The 15,653-nt window shown below is 49.2% G+C and overlaps 1 protein-coding gene across 1 annotated transcript in view; it reads right to left on the reverse strand.

Moving 5' to 3' along the window:
- Positions 1-15,653, reverse strand: part of LOC142572485 (uncharacterized) — a 69,609-nt gene that overhangs the window by 39,799 nt on the left and 14,157 nt on the right. The window contains exons 6-8 of the mRNA XM_075681640.1: positions 14,603-14,740; positions 13,680-13,859; positions 140-274 (exon numbers count right to left, since the gene is read on the reverse strand). Coding sequence (XP_075537755.1) covers positions 140-274; positions 13,680-13,859; positions 14,603-14,740 — 453 coding nt within the window. The remainder of the gene's footprint in view (positions 1-139; positions 275-13,679; positions 13,860-14,602; positions 14,741-15,653) is intronic.

The following is a 15,653-nucleotide window of genomic DNA, read 5'->3' on the forward strand; positions in this document are numbered from 1 at the left end:
AATGCGTTTGCAGTGCCTGTGCGCACTCTTCGTGTCCTATATTCAACTTTGCGGTGAGAAGTTTCACAAGAGCACCGTATATCTGCACTATCCTTACTTCCTGTAATTTAGCATTCGTTGGCGCGAACTAAACGCATACCTTGCTGGCAGTGCTCTCCCATCCATCCGGCAGCACACCCGTCGTGGCAGCGCCCGTCGGACATGCAGTTCTGGTCACCGTTCCAGCAGTGACAAGTCAGGGAGCAGTTCTCGCCGAACATCCCGGACAGGCATTCTGGGCGCGCGAGCGAACAGTCTCTTTTAATCAAACATGCTCTACAGAAGCTCTTCTGAAGTTCTCAGAGGTGTTGAATGTAGACGTAAACCGTTCTTCATTAACTGTTGTCATATAAGCATCGTCATTGCCGTCATTGCCATCTTCGTCAATATCATTATCATTCTATTCTGTGCCCTCTGCAGGACGAAGGAATTTCTCATGCTCAACACTGAGGGCTTCAAAAAGACATCTGTATTGCGGCCGGTAAGGGCAGAACCGTACACCAAAAAAAAGATGGCTGAAACTATTAAGATTATACATTGGAATTGCAGATCCTTTAAGCAAAAGCGTGCAGCACTGCAGTTCCAACTCGCTAGCTTTGATCCCAAGGCAGATGTTGTAGCCTTATAGGAAACAGGCACGCAAGTCAAAATTACTGGGTATGCCACGTTCAATGAATTAACTGAAGCCGACAACAGACCTTCTACGGCAGTTGCGATACAACGCAACTTTACGGCAATGCAAATTGATCTGGAGGAAGACAAAATTCCTTACACGTTTATACAGCTGCTGCCTAGAAAAAAGGAACACAGATGTGTATTCATCTTTAACTTGTACAGCTCCCCGAAAGATAAAAGCAGCAGAGTTATTACCCTCCTGAAAAAAGCATGTAAAGCCGCAGAGAAGGAACAACTCGTTGTTGTAGGCAATTTTAACGCTCCGTACACAGTCTGGGAATACCAACACTGCACTAGGAAAGACAATGCGCTATATTCAGTGACAAGTGACTTAGAATTTACACTCACCACCGATCCAGATAAGCCCACGCGTATCGGCGACAGTGTAAGCAGGAATACCACACCCGACTTATGCTTCGTCAAAAATACCAATGGTGCTTTTTGGGATAACACTGAAACTAGTCTTGGGAGCGCTCACTGTCTCGTTGTTATCACTATCCCTTCCAAAGGGCATAAAAGGAAAATGAAGCTAACTCCACATACCAAATGGAATGTATTCCAATACGTAAGAAACCGCAAACAGCTCGCCGATATAGCATACCTCACTGCGTGGACTAATGAGCTCATCCAGGATGTGGACAATGCCACAACCACGGCACCTATAGAAGAGGAAGGCCCCGTGCCGGACTCAAAACTCCTATGTCTATGGGAAAAGCATCAAAACCTTCAGCAGAGATGGCTAAATAATAAGATCAACCACACGCTGCGCCATGAACTCGCCGCCCTAGAGAAAGAGATTCAGGACTACTCCGGCGAGCTCAGCACTGTGCAATGGAACCAATTATGCGACAGCATGAATGGCCAGTTGAGCAAAAAGAACCCCTGGATCCTGCTTAAACACATGCTAGGTCCACAACACTCTAAATGTGCTGCTCATAAAATGATTCAGAAAATCGTACACAGTTTTCCGGGAACAGACTCTGATCTCGTCAACCTCTTGACCGGGCAATATCTTAATACAGAACGGTTGCCGGTTGCATATATAGAGTACAGAGGAGACGAAAACACAACATTAGACGTAGACATCACCGAGGCCGAAGTACGCGCCGCTCTCAGCTGCCTACGCACGACATCATCAGCCGGTAAAGATAAGACCACCAACAAAATAATCAGGAATCTAGATGACCCTACCATAACAATGATCACCAAGCTTTTTAATCAGCACTAGCAAAACGGTACACTCCCGCAAGAATGGAAGTACGCTATCGTTGTCTTCATTCCTAAACCGGGCAAATCACTCAGTCTAGAGAACCTCAGGTCCATATCCCTTACCTCGTGTCTTGGTAAGGCTGTGGAGCATGTGGTTCTCAATAGGCTGGTTGACTATGCCGAAACCAACCACCTCTTCCCAGAGACAATGATCGGCTTTCGAACCAAACTGTGCACCCAAGACATACTGTGGCAGGTACAAAATGATATCCTTAACACAGCGCCTATACGCGCAACTCGAACAATGTTAGCATTAGACATACACGAAGCGTTTGACAATGTCTCACATCGAGCCATTCCAGAAAACTTATCCAACATGAACGTAGGTAAGAGAACATATAACTATATTACCTCATTCCTCAATGGGCGTGCTGCCACCGTAAACATAGGAGATATTGAAAGCGAAACCATAAAGCTCGGCACTAGAGGCACACCACAGGGAGCAGTACTTTCTCCTTTCCTCGTTAATACCACCATGAGTGGCTTATCCCGACAGCTCAAAGAGATTCCTCATATCAGGCACGCCATCTACGCCGATGACGTAACGATCTGGACGTGCACTGGGTCGGATGGAGAAATTAAGAATCACTGCAGGCAGACGCTGACGCAGTGCAGAAACACGCTTGCAACAATGGCCTCAGCTGTTCGCCGAAAAAATCAGAACTGCTTATAGTCCGGAACAAAAATCCTGCAAATCCGGCTGCCAATATGCCCGCACACATTCAGGTGCAGGTAGCTGGGCAACCGGTCCCACCCGTTCCTAAAATCAGACTGTTAGAATTGTGGATCCAGCTAAACACACACAACCAAGAAGCCGTAGCATGACTCCAAACTACTGCTGGTCATTTACGGAACCTGCTCAGGAGGGTCTCCAACCGACGACACAGAGTTAAGGAGAAAGATGCCTGTAGTCTAATGCAGGCTTTCCTTCTGAGCCGAGTGGCGTATGTCTGCCCTCACTTGCATCTCAGGAAGAAGGACTTGGAACGGAATAACGGTCTAATCCGAACGTTATTCAAACAGGCTCTTGGGCTACCAAAATGGACTAATATGAAGGCACTCTAGAGTTTAGGGGTGCATAACAACGTTGAGGAAATCATAGAGGCCCACAAATGGGCTCAAACAGTTCGATTATCCGGCACACACGCGGGACAGCGGATCCTGAACACCTTGGGGTATCGCCAAGCCTTAGACATCCCGTAACGGCAACGGATACCTAACACTATCCGGACCAAGGTCATTATCCCCTCGCTTCCGAAAAACATGAGCACTGAAAAGAACGATAGACGCAAAGCTAGGGCGGCGGCACTCTGGCAATGCTACAAAAACCAACCCGCCATATACGTGGATGCTGCTCGCACCAGTGATGGTCGACACACCATAGCCGTCACTAATTCCGACGGGCACATCATCAGCTGTGCGACGGTAAACACACCTTCCATTGTGGAGGTGGAAGAGGCCGCCATCGCCATGAGCACCTCCATCCCGGGTACCAAGATTATTATATCCGACTCGAAAACAGCGATTCGTAACTATACCTCGGGTTTCATTTCCCCTCGAGCATTTAGAATCAACAAAGAACTCAATCAATTGAAGTTGGTGTGGGTACCCGCTCATGCGGGCAACGCTGGCAATGAGGCCGCCCACCTAGCCGCCCGAGCAGCAAGTAACCGGGTGGTGGGCTTGCCCGACGGGGTTGACCGACATGAAGGTATTCTACAAACTCTTTCTATCCCTCCGGCACCCATCATCAAGACTAAATACACCATTCCACATCACATACACGAGAACCTCTGCATCCCCCCACTTCCTAAAAACATGCACCCTGTGCATCACAAACAGCGCAGGAGGCAGCGAGCAAAGGCTCTCGAAAAACAATTCTCCACTTCTAAAGACGTGCTCTATGTTGATGCAGCCGAATATGGGAACAGAAATCATTACGCAATATCAGTCATTAACTCTCACGGGCAGGTCGCTGCGGCCGCCTCCATTCCTGGCTCTTCCTCGGAGGAGGCGGAGGAAGCGGCCATAGCCCTGGCCCTCACAATTCCAAATTCATCAGTTATCGTTAGCGACTCCAAAGCAGCCATACATAACTTCGGAGCGGGTAGGGTCTCTAAGCCAGCTTTTTCTCTCCTCTTGGCTCATCCTTTCAATCAAACTGTGGCATTAATCTGGACTCCCGCGCATGCGGGCCTTGCCGGAAACGAGGCGGCTCATGCCAGTGCCCGAGGATTTACAGTCCGGGCTCAGGCATCAGATGCGTCGGACCTCGCCACGGAGGAGGCGCCGTTTACAGCGCGGGATCGACTTATTACTTACCACGAAATCTGCACACACTACCGATTAGACCGCTTAACCTTTCCGCCACTCATGGGCAAATCCCTGCGTAGGTGTGAAGTTCTGTGGCGACAGCTGCAGACTCGCACCTTTCCGTCCCCTTACCTCCTCCACCGCATTCATCCCGCCATTTACCTTTCTCCCTCTTGTAAATTCTGTGTATCTCCCAGAGCAGACTTAAACCATATCATGTGGGGGTGCCCTAAGCACCCCCTTCCCCCTTTCCTCAAGCAATTAATATCTAGTGAGGAGCAGTGGGAGGCTGCCTTGCGCAGCTCCAGGCCCGATCTTCAGGAGGCCATCCTGGAGTGGGCTGAGAGGATAAAGGAGGCCTACTTCAAGTACTTCCTCCCCCCACCCTCTATTCCATTGCCCCCTTCCCTTTAAAGAGGGATAAATAAAGTTTTTCATCATCATCCACACCTTTAACGAAATGACCGTTTATTACCGCGATTCGAGGCGAATATATCCATCTACGCACGAGACAATGACAAGAATACAGGCCACAAACCTCAGGAGAGTGCATAGTAGGTCTGTACTTAGTCCAAAAAGACTAGCTGCAATGACCGGTGGTGAGTATCCACCAAACTGCAAACATTGTACTACCCCCTGGCGGACCAAGATCACATCTTGTGGGGATGCCAAAAGAACTCTCCCCCAAGAGAACTCTTTAGGCGAGCTCCTTCACACGAAGAGTGGGAGATGAAGACGAAAACTTCCAACCCGGAAGACCAGATATGGTTGGCGGAATGTGCTGATAGCGTCGCGGCGAAGCAGCCGCCACGCTAGCCCACACCGCTGGGAAAGAAAACTCCACTCAACCTTGTCAATAAAAGATTCTTTTTTTCTTTTTTCGGCGTCTGGTTTTTCCTTCATAACGCAACTGCAAGGCTTTTGATAATGAGGGCTGCATTACCCAACACCGCTCAAAAATAGCAAACGCATTTAACGATAATTTTCAATCTGTTTACACTAGAGACAATGATTTCATGCCCAATTCCAGCTCTTTCCTTTCGCCCATACCAGATATGGTCATTAGTGAACAGGGCATATTTAATATGCTACTAAATATTGATATAAATAATCGTGTGGTCCCGATGAGATCCTGAATAAATTTTTAAAGTGGTATGCTGAGTGGGTGACAAAGTGCCCTCACAGATTGTTTTCGAAATTGTTGCAGGAGGGAGAGGTTCCAAGAGACTGGAAAATAGCTAAGGTGATACCCCTACATAAATATGACAGCAAATGCTGCGTAAAAGATTACCGTCCCATATCATTAATCTCAACCGCTTGCAAATTGATGGAGAACATGATACATAAGCGCATTTCAGTATTTCTCGATGGCCACAACTTCTTCACCAAAGAACAACATGGGTTCCGCAGCGGCTTTTCAACACAAGCTCAAATAATAGAAACTATACATGATTTTGCGGCTTCTATAAATAAATAACGGAAATCAAATTGGCGCATTTTTTTAGACTTTTGTAAAGCCTTTGATATGGTTTCTCAAAATAAACTGCTTTATAAATTAAACTTGGTACTGCAAACCTCTGAGCTAATATCCAGGATTTCAACATAGATTACTGACAGCCTACAATTTGTATATTTTGACCAGCATTGCTCCGGTAATGTTTCAGTGTCGTGCGCTGTCCCACAGGGCTCGGTGCTGGGACCACCTTTTTCTCTAATTTTTATAAACGAGATTGTTGACGACACCCCAGTTAAAATTAAATTATACGTAGATGATTGTGTTTTATACTCCGAGGTTAAAAGGACATCTGACCAGCTTCTCTTAAATCAAGCGTTTCAAAGGGTTTCGTCCTGGTGTGAAAATTGGTAAATGTCTCTTAATCTTGAAGAAACAGTAGCAATGAAAATTACTCACAAGAAGCTACCCCTCATTTATTCATACGGCATTAATAACAACTTTCTTACCGAACTAACAGAGCATAACTATTTAGGTTTCTTCATAACAAGTGATCTTAGATTAAATAAACACATCGACCACGTCACAGCAAACACATAACGCAAACTATTTTTCCTTCGCAGGGCTCTGAAACTAGTCACCCGTACAGTCCGTCTTCTTGCGTATAAATCTGTCATTCTGCCAAGGTTATATCACGCCGTTGTTATCTGGGATCCACTAAAGAAAGAAACGAATGTTGAAATGATGAAATTATTCAGAAAAGAGCAGTTCGCTTTATATGCAATCGTTATGACCACACATGCGTAACAGACTTGTTAAACAGAGTTAACCTAAAACCTCTAGCCACAAGAAACCATCATTCACGTTTAAAATTCCTATATCAAATACTAGCGGGACATGTTAAGGTTGACTCCACAGTTATTCGATTCTCCTCAGGTTATAACGCAAGACAGCGGCATGATCGAACATTAACACCGTAACAAATACGTAATAACTGTTTTAAGTATCCCACTTTTCCCAAGAACGATCTGCGATTTAAATTCATTAACAAACGACCAAGTGTTGCAGCACCCTCTGGCCGAGTTTCTCTGAAGCTTGTGCATATAAATCCCGTTCTTTATATATATTTTGTTCTTGTGCTTCGCTAGCCTGCTCTGTATGTTCATTGCTTTATATGAACCAAGGGCGTGTATACCGCATGTATGTGTGTTTATAGATATGTTATATATTGACGCAACTATATTTGGCAGAACGATAATTCAGCGGGTATGCGCCAGTGGGGACGACGCTGAAGTAGCGCGGGTTTTTAGGTGAAGTGGGGGAAAACGAAGAAGACGTTGTTGTTGTTCCCTTGGACGACTGATAAAGTGCGTTTCTTGGCGGTGCTGCTACGCATACTCGTTGATCCCACGTCGTTACACTGGTGGAGGTGCTGGGTATTCTTCATGCTTGGCACCCCTTCGCGGAGCCGACGAGCGAGCCCGGAATCACCATCGCGCATCGAAACACCGGTCCACCGCTTCAGTCGTCGCCTGCTAGGCTTAGCGCCCGAGTCCAGTCCCCTGCAAGAAACTTCGAGAAATCGTTTGCCTCCTACAAATAACATGGCCACCGCAGCTCCATCGCAAGTAACACTACAGAATCCTATGGTCCCGGAGAGCTTTCATGGTGATGCCTTTGAAGACGTCCAAGATTGGCTCGACCAGTTCGAGCGCGTCGCCCAGTATAACCATAAGACCAGCTCGGCGGACAAACTCTCGAGTGTCTATTTCTATTTGAAGGACAATGCTCGTACGTGGTACGTAAACCGGGAGAGGAGCTTTGCCACGTGGGACGACTTCCGCGCACAGCTGCTGGATACCTTTTCAAGCATCGACAGGAGGGAAAACGCGCAGCGTCTCCTTGAAATCCGCGTTCAAAAGCCCAATGAGAGTGTTGCTATGTTCTCGGAAGACATGGCCCGTCTTTTCCGTATGGCAGACCCAGACATGCCAGAGGAAAGAAAGCTGCGATATCTCCTGCGAGGAGTGAAGGAACAACTGTTTGCCGGCCTTGTGAGAAATCCACCGACAACAGTGGCACAGTTCACAAAAGAGGCTACAGCCATTGAACGGGCCCTGCATCAACGATACCGCCAGCATGACATGGGCAACTCGACGGCGAACACTTGCGTACTGGCTGCGAGTAACGACATGTCTCTGCGTGAAGTTGTCCGCGAAGTGGTGCGAGAAGAGCTTCGGCAGCTCGGCTTTGTGGTTGCGCCTACGGAACCGACGCCAGCGTTATCTTTTGTTGCTGATGTCGTCCGGGAGGAAGTCCGGCAAGCTTTTTCAGCACCAGACTGTGGCAACGTTCCGCGGCGCCTCACTTATGCGGAAGCTGTTCGCCGGCCACTTAACGCAACTTCAACGCCGTTGACACCCATAACTACAACACCACCTACGCCACAACTAGAGCCGACATCGTCACCCTCGTCGACTCTACCGACCCCGCCGATCATGCCAGCACAAACAACGCCGTATTTTCGACATGCGCACGCCACCCCTTGGCTCCATGGAGAGTTACAGCCGAACTACCAGCGTCGGAAAACCGATTTGTGGCGCACCGTCGACCGTCGACCAGTGTGCTACCATTGTGGTGAAGCTGGACACGTCTATAGAGTTTGCCGCAAATGGAACAACTATCGCGCCGCTCAACAACCAAGCTTCCCTGCCAACTATGCTTATTCTCCGTACGACGGTCGACGCGCTTACAACGACGCTCCTGTGAACAGTCAGCCACCAAATACGACGACGCCCCGACCACGTTCTCCTTCTCCATCTCCGGCGCGCTACAATTCGCCGACTCGTCGCAGCTTTGCCGACGTCACTAGGGGCAGATCGCCTAGCCCTCGACGGGGAAACTAGCCGCAGCGACCTCCGGGGGTGAGGTTGCCAATACTCTAACTGCTCCACATCCCCCGTTATCGACGAACGACGACGTGAAGACTACATTGACGAAAAAGACGCCCAGCACAACGACGAATACGACGAATAGAAGTACGAAAGACGTAACTGACATCGTCAGCGCCGAGCTCATCGTTTGCATTGACGGCCACGAAATAGCCGCTCTGGTTGACACTGGCTCGCATTTTTCAATCCTTAGCTTACAGGTCGCTGACAAACTGAGGAAGGTGAAGACACCATGGCACGGGCCCAACATAAGAACCGCCGGAGGTCAGTTGATGACACCTGTCGGGAAATGCACGGCCCGACTCTTAATCGCCGGTTCAACCTTCGTCGTCACCCTCGTCATCCTTACTGAGTGTTGTAAAGAACTTATACTGGGCATGGATTTCCTACGGGAGTACGGCGCCGTGATTAACATCCGTGACAGAAGCGTCACATTTGCCACGAGTTCGGATAACGTCACCCATGAGAAGCCACAACAACCTCGCTTACGTATTGCCGCGGACGACGTCATACTTTTGCCGCGGAGTTGCTCCCTCGTACAGGTGCGCTGTGACAGCCTGCAAAGTGGGACTGGAGTAGCGGAACACATCAGTGCGCTAGCACTGAATTGCGGTGTGTCCATTGCCAGAGCACTTATCAATGTAATCGACGGAAGCGCCGAACTCTTGCTGACAAATTTTAGTAGGGAGCGCCGACACATCGTTAGAGGCACTGCTGTCGCCTATTTCGATGAAGTGACAGAAATACAAGACTGCCACTTAGCGCAGGAGTCGGCCTCTACAATCCACACAGCTGCACCTATTGTAGACGTTAATCCGACGTTAACGGCCGTTGAGCGGAACCGTCTGCTTGAGCTCATCAAGCAGTACCAGGGCTGTTTCTCCTCTGCGTCAAGAGTTGGTCAAACGCCACTTACGAAACACCGCATCATTACTGATGTCGACGCCAGACCCATCCGACAAAACCCTTATCGTGTGGCCCCAAAGGAACGCGAAGCAATACAAAAACAAGTGAAGACGATGCTAGAAGTTGGCGTTATTCGACCATCTAATAGTCCGTGGGCATCACCTGTAGTTTTAGTGAAGAAGAAGGACGGTAGCCTGCGCTTCTGCGTCGACTATCGGAAGCTCAATCAGGTCACAAAGAAGGACGTTTATCCACTGCCGCGTATTGATGATTCCTTGGATAGGTTGCGAAACTCGTGCTACTTTTCCTCAATGGACTTGAAAAGCGGTTATTGGCAGATCGAAGTGGATGAGAGAGACCGTGAGAAAACAGCCTTTGTGACGCCTGACGGACTTTATGAATTTCAGGTACTTCCTTTCGGTTTGTGTTCGGCGCCAGCAACATTTCAGCGTCTAATGGACACTGTGCTCTCCGGACTCAAATGGCAAACATGCCTGGTGTACTTGGATGACGTGATTGTCTTTTCCGCAACGTTCGACGAACACTTACGAAGGCTGAAAACTGTTTTTGAAGCGATACGCTCTGCCGGTCTTACTTTGAAGCCTGAGAAGTGCCATTTTGGTTTTCATGAGCTCCAATTCCTCGGTCACGTCGTCAGTAGCCAAGGAGTCCGACCTGATCCGGATAAAATTGCCGCCGTCGCTAATTTCCCGATTCCATCAGACAAAAAAGCCGTGCGACGTTTTCTTGGACTCTGTGCATATTACCGGCGATTTATTGCGAATTTCTCGCGTATCGCGTGGCCGTTAACTCAGCTCACCCGAGAAGATATGCCTTTTACTTGGGGCGAAGACCAGCAGCGGGCATTCCACGAGCTCCGGCAACGCATGCAATCGCCTCCGGTATTAGCACACTTCGATGAGGAAGCCCCGACGATATTGCATACAGACGCTAGTAATGTCGGTCTAGGGGCGGTGCTAGTACAATGGCAGGGCGACAGCGAAAAGGTGATTGCTTACGCCAGTAGGACACTATCCCGAGCCGAAGCTAACTACTCCACCACTGAAAAAGAATGCCTCGCAATGGTATGGGCAATTCTGAAATTTCGTCCGTATTTGTATGGTCGGTCTTTCACCGTCGTTAGTGACCACCATTCCCTCTGCTGGCTCATTAATTTGAAAGATCCTTCCGGCCGGCTCGCACGCTGGAGTCTTCGACTCCAAGAGTTCGACTTTGTTGTTACATACAAGTCGGGAAAACGGCACGCAGACGCCGACTGCCTTTCTCGGTCTCCTGTTGAGCCGGCAGCACAAGACGATGACGACACGGTTTTTCTGGCACTCGTGGATACTGCCGATCTTTCACGCCAGCAACGGGATGACATTGAATTGCTGCCGCTTATTGATTACCTCGAAGGACGAACCAACCGCGTGCCGAGGCTCTTTGCAAGAGGGGTGGCATCATACTGCTTGCGTCGCAACGTCCTCTACAAGAAGAACTTCTCGCCTAGCGGCAGCAACTACTTACTTGTTGTTCCATCACCGCTTCGACGTGAAATCTTACACGCCTGCCACAACGAGCCGACTGCTGGGCACTTGGGCTACACTCGCACATTGGCACGGATTCGGCAGAATTACTACTGGCCGAGACTTACTGCGGTCGTTAAACGTTACGTTCAGACATGTCTGGATTGCCAACGTCGTAAACCGCCATCCGTCAAACCAGCCGGCTTACTGCACCCTGTTGACGTACCGGCCACACCATTTGCACAAGTAGGCATGGACTTTCTGGGCCCCTTCCCAACGTCTACTACTGGTAATAGGTGGATAATCGTTGCCACGGATTATCTCACTAGATATGCCGAGTCACGTGCCCTGCAACGGGCAACAGCAGATGAAGCGGCGCGATTTTTTCTGGAATCCATCGTTTTAAGGCATGGCGCTCCCGCAGTAGTCGTCACGGACAGAGGTACTGCGTTCATGGCCCAGTTTTTAGATATTGTTCTACGTCTAAGTGGTACCGCCCACCGGAAGACAACAGCGTATCACCCTCAAACGAACGGACTGACAGAACGACTCAATAGGACATTGGCTGATATGATAAGCATGTACGTAGATGTAGAGCATAGGAACTGGGACGAGGTTTTACCTTATGTCACCTTCGCGTACAATACCGCTCGTCAAGAGACCACTCGCAAGACGCCCTTCAGTCTCGTATACGGCCGTGAGGTTACAACTACATTAGACGCAATGCTCCCTCATGAATTTGACGACAACGAGACTGGTGCTGAAGAGATAACACACCGAGCAGAGGCAGCTAGGCAGCTTGCGCGTCTGCGAATCCACGAACAGCAGGACATTGACGCCAGACGCTACAATCTTCGGCACCAAGCCGTAACATACAACATCGGCGACAAAGTGTGGGTCTGGACACCTATTCGACAGCGTGGGCTCTCTGAAAAGCTCCTACGTAAATACTTCGGGCCCTACATAGTTCTCCGACGCATCAGTGACGTCAACTACGAAGTCGTTCCAGACAGCTCGCACTGTTCAAAGCGCCGACGGCATTTACCCGAGGTCGTTCACGTGCTGCGTATGAAGCCGTACTATGAGGACTGCCAAGACTGCGCAGTTCTTTACCGCTGCTTTCCAAGCCTCTATCATCGGGACGATGATCTTTTCTAAAGGGGGAGCAAATGACGCAACTATATTTGGCAGAACGATAATTCAGCGGGTATGCGCCAGTGGGGACGACGCTGAAGTAGCGCGGGTTTTTAGGTGAAGCGGGGGAAAACGAAGAAGACGTTGTTGTTGTTCCCTTGGACGACTGATAAAGTGCGTTTCTTGGCGGTGCTGCTACGCATACTCGTTGATCCCACGTCGTTACAATATATATATATATATATATATATATATATATATATATATATATATATATATATATATATATATATATATATATATATGTGTGTGTGTGTGTGTGTGTGTGTGTGTGTGTGTGTGTGAATTGCACTGTATACATTTTTGTTCTCTTGTCAGCCAATATTGTTGCATCAGATGATGTATCGCTCATTTCCTGTACTACTAAAATTCCTACCAGGGATTGTAGTATAAATAAATAAATAAATAAATAAATAAATAAATAAATAGGGAGGATTGGCGCAAAGCTCCTCCCTGATGTGACGCGGCTGTTGCGTGCGGCGTTTAATCTGACAATGGGGCGGAGGCAGTGGAAAAGATGATAACTGTTCCCCTTTCCCTCTCGCCTGGCAAAATAAAAAAAAATCGAAGAACCCGCAACCGCTGTCGTAACACACAACCGCGCAGCCTGTAACGCTGGCGGCAGCTGCCATGACGAGATAATGGCGTGAGCGGAGAAGCCGCGGGTGGGGACTAGACGAGCGGGCGTGGTCCTTGTCTGGGCTACGTAAATAACGTGACTGCTGATTTCCAAGTATTGCAACCTGCGCTGTGTTCTTGCCGCTTAGTTCGCGCCGAAGCGAAAGGCAGCACGAAGGTCAATTCACTCGTTGCTGCTGCCGCTCTTACTCACGCCAGCATTTTGATAGCGAGTTTCGGCGGTCCCATAGTGAGATGTGTTTATGGCTGCTTGTGCGCGCGTGACACCGTGCTTGTGATTTAGTTAGTAAGCGAATGTCTACAAGTTTATACGGCCGTTAAAACTACTATCCTCGCTTCACATACCTGTCTAATAATTTACTATTGAAACATCGAAACTGCGGCAATTTTTTTTGTTTGTTGCTACGCCGAACACAGGTGTGCTTACCCGCACTACTTTGTCGCTCAGTGCGCACACGTTATATAAGCCCGTTCGCAGGCACTGGCATTCGGCGCGCCTATATACATACATAAATCTGCAAACATATCCGCCGAGATACTGACCGACCCATCAGCCCACAGTAGCCGCGCCAGACAAGGGGAAAGTAGGCGAAGAAAGTTTCTCTTTAAGAACAAGCACTCTCTTGGGTATCATAACGTAAAAGACAAGTTGACCACCTGACCCATGAGCCGTTGTGGCTAAGCGCACCGACGACGGCCCTGAAATCGTCTCACCAGCGCAGGTGGGCCTTGAATATCCCGGACGGCAGGAACCCGGGCACTCGCCCGAAGACGCGTCGCAGGCCTCGCCGTCGGCACAGTGGCAGCGATGCGAGCACGTCTTTCCGAACCAGCCCGGAGGACAGCTGGGCTTCTGCGTCGGTACCGACTTGGTCGACGTTGTCGGGCTGTCACCTGCGCGCGTCGCGGTGCTGTGCTGACCAACTGTTTAGCGTTTGCTAACATTTCAACGCGGTCGCACAGGTCGCCGTTGTTCTTCACTCACCAACAGCTTCCTCGCACAGAAGCTTTTGTCTCAGGGGTGCCTGCAACCGCATGCATTCTCCACCCACACATAATGCGGGCGCTGAAAAAAAGTTATTGCCTTCCAATGCCGTATACGCTTCCATATTTATTTTTGCACTAGCTCCTTTCTTTATTATCTTTTTTTTAACCTTGGTCGGCGTTTCCCCTGGACCATATTTACTTGTATTTGTGTCACGGACTTCTTCCCGTCGTGCACCAACTAACACGGCGCGCGTACAAACCGGAAGAGTAGTTCATTACTGATTGGGGCAGTGCTACATTCAAATTAATGACGTAGATTTGAAGTATAGACAACAAGGTTAATCTCAGATTTATGAAGCCGATTGCGTCTACTTTCAGACAAACTTCAGTTGCGGGTGCAGCGTTGTGTCGTCGTCCTTTTACAATAATTTTCGGCGTCCTGTCTTGTGTGCGCTGGCTTTATAATTAAAGACAGACCATCGCCAACCGTATATAGGCCAACCGTCGAACAATGAAGCAAGCTTGCCCGTGTCAAATACTTTCACATTTAAATGGCGAAGCGATTTCAGTCGACGCGACAACAAGACAGCACGTCGTCGGTCTCGGCCCGAAGCCATTCACTGGCGCTTTCGCGTGTACGGCGCACTCACCTTGCACGTGGCACGACTCCCCCGTCCACCCAGCAGAGCAGCCTTTCGGGCACTCTCCAGTGATGGAGTCGCAGTCGCCCTCCACCACACAGTGGCACCGTTGGAGGCAGTCCGCACCGTAGTAGCCCGCCTCGCACTCTGCGGGTGGATACCTCATACTTTTTTTTCGCAATAATTATGACGAGTCGTTGAGGAAGTACGCGAATATAACACTTCATGCGCATTCAGGGACAAAGCTCTTTTTTTTAACTCTCAGGGCACGCATTATCTGACTGTATTCTGGACCACTCGAGATAGAATGACACACTACGTCCTGCCGCGGTGGTTCAATGGCTACGGCCCTCCGCTGCAGAGCTCGAGGTTGCACGTTCGACTCCTATATGCACTGGCAGCGTTCTGCATGCGGGAAGAATGGAAGAACACTCGTACACCGTGCTTTAGGCGCGAGTTCAAGAACATCCGGCGGCCCAAATTAATTTGGAGCCTTCCACTACGGCGTTGCAATTAAATAATAGAGATCTATGGAATCCACCGAAGGCAGTTAATTATAAAATTTATCTCATTCACGCATACAGCGCTGACCAGGAAGAGGAAGAAATAAAGAGAGAAGGTAGGGATGTTAACCAGACACCCGACTCTGGGGGACGGGAAAGAGGGAATAGAAAGATAAGATAGAGGGAGGGGGAGGAGAGGAAACCCGGGTTGAGTTTGCGCACGCGCGCGGAGGGCCTGAGCGAGTCAAATACATTCACATAGGCCAGTCGCCCTCAAGAAACGCAAAAGTGCCTTGACAGCTTTGCGGGCCGACGAGCGATGGGGACTTCAAGTAGCACCGGCACAGACAACGGCCGATCACAGCGGCACAGCGCTGACTAAATCCACGAAGGATGTAGGATATCCTCTGCGGCTGATGACCTGCTAGGCGGCGGAAGACGCGTGAAAAAAAGTGAAAGGTCGCTGATATCGAAATGAAGGTGAATACGGGACGAAGAAAGTTACGGATGCGATTTGCTTTCGGCCGCCGATGCTTATCGAGCGAAGAACTTGCAGA

This window comes from Dermacentor variabilis, chromosome 2 (genome assembly GCF_050947875.1).
Source record: "Dermacentor variabilis isolate Ectoservices chromosome 2, ASM5094787v1, whole genome shotgun sequence".
NCBI lineage: Eukaryota > Metazoa > Arthropoda > Arachnida > Ixodida > Ixodidae > Dermacentor > Dermacentor variabilis.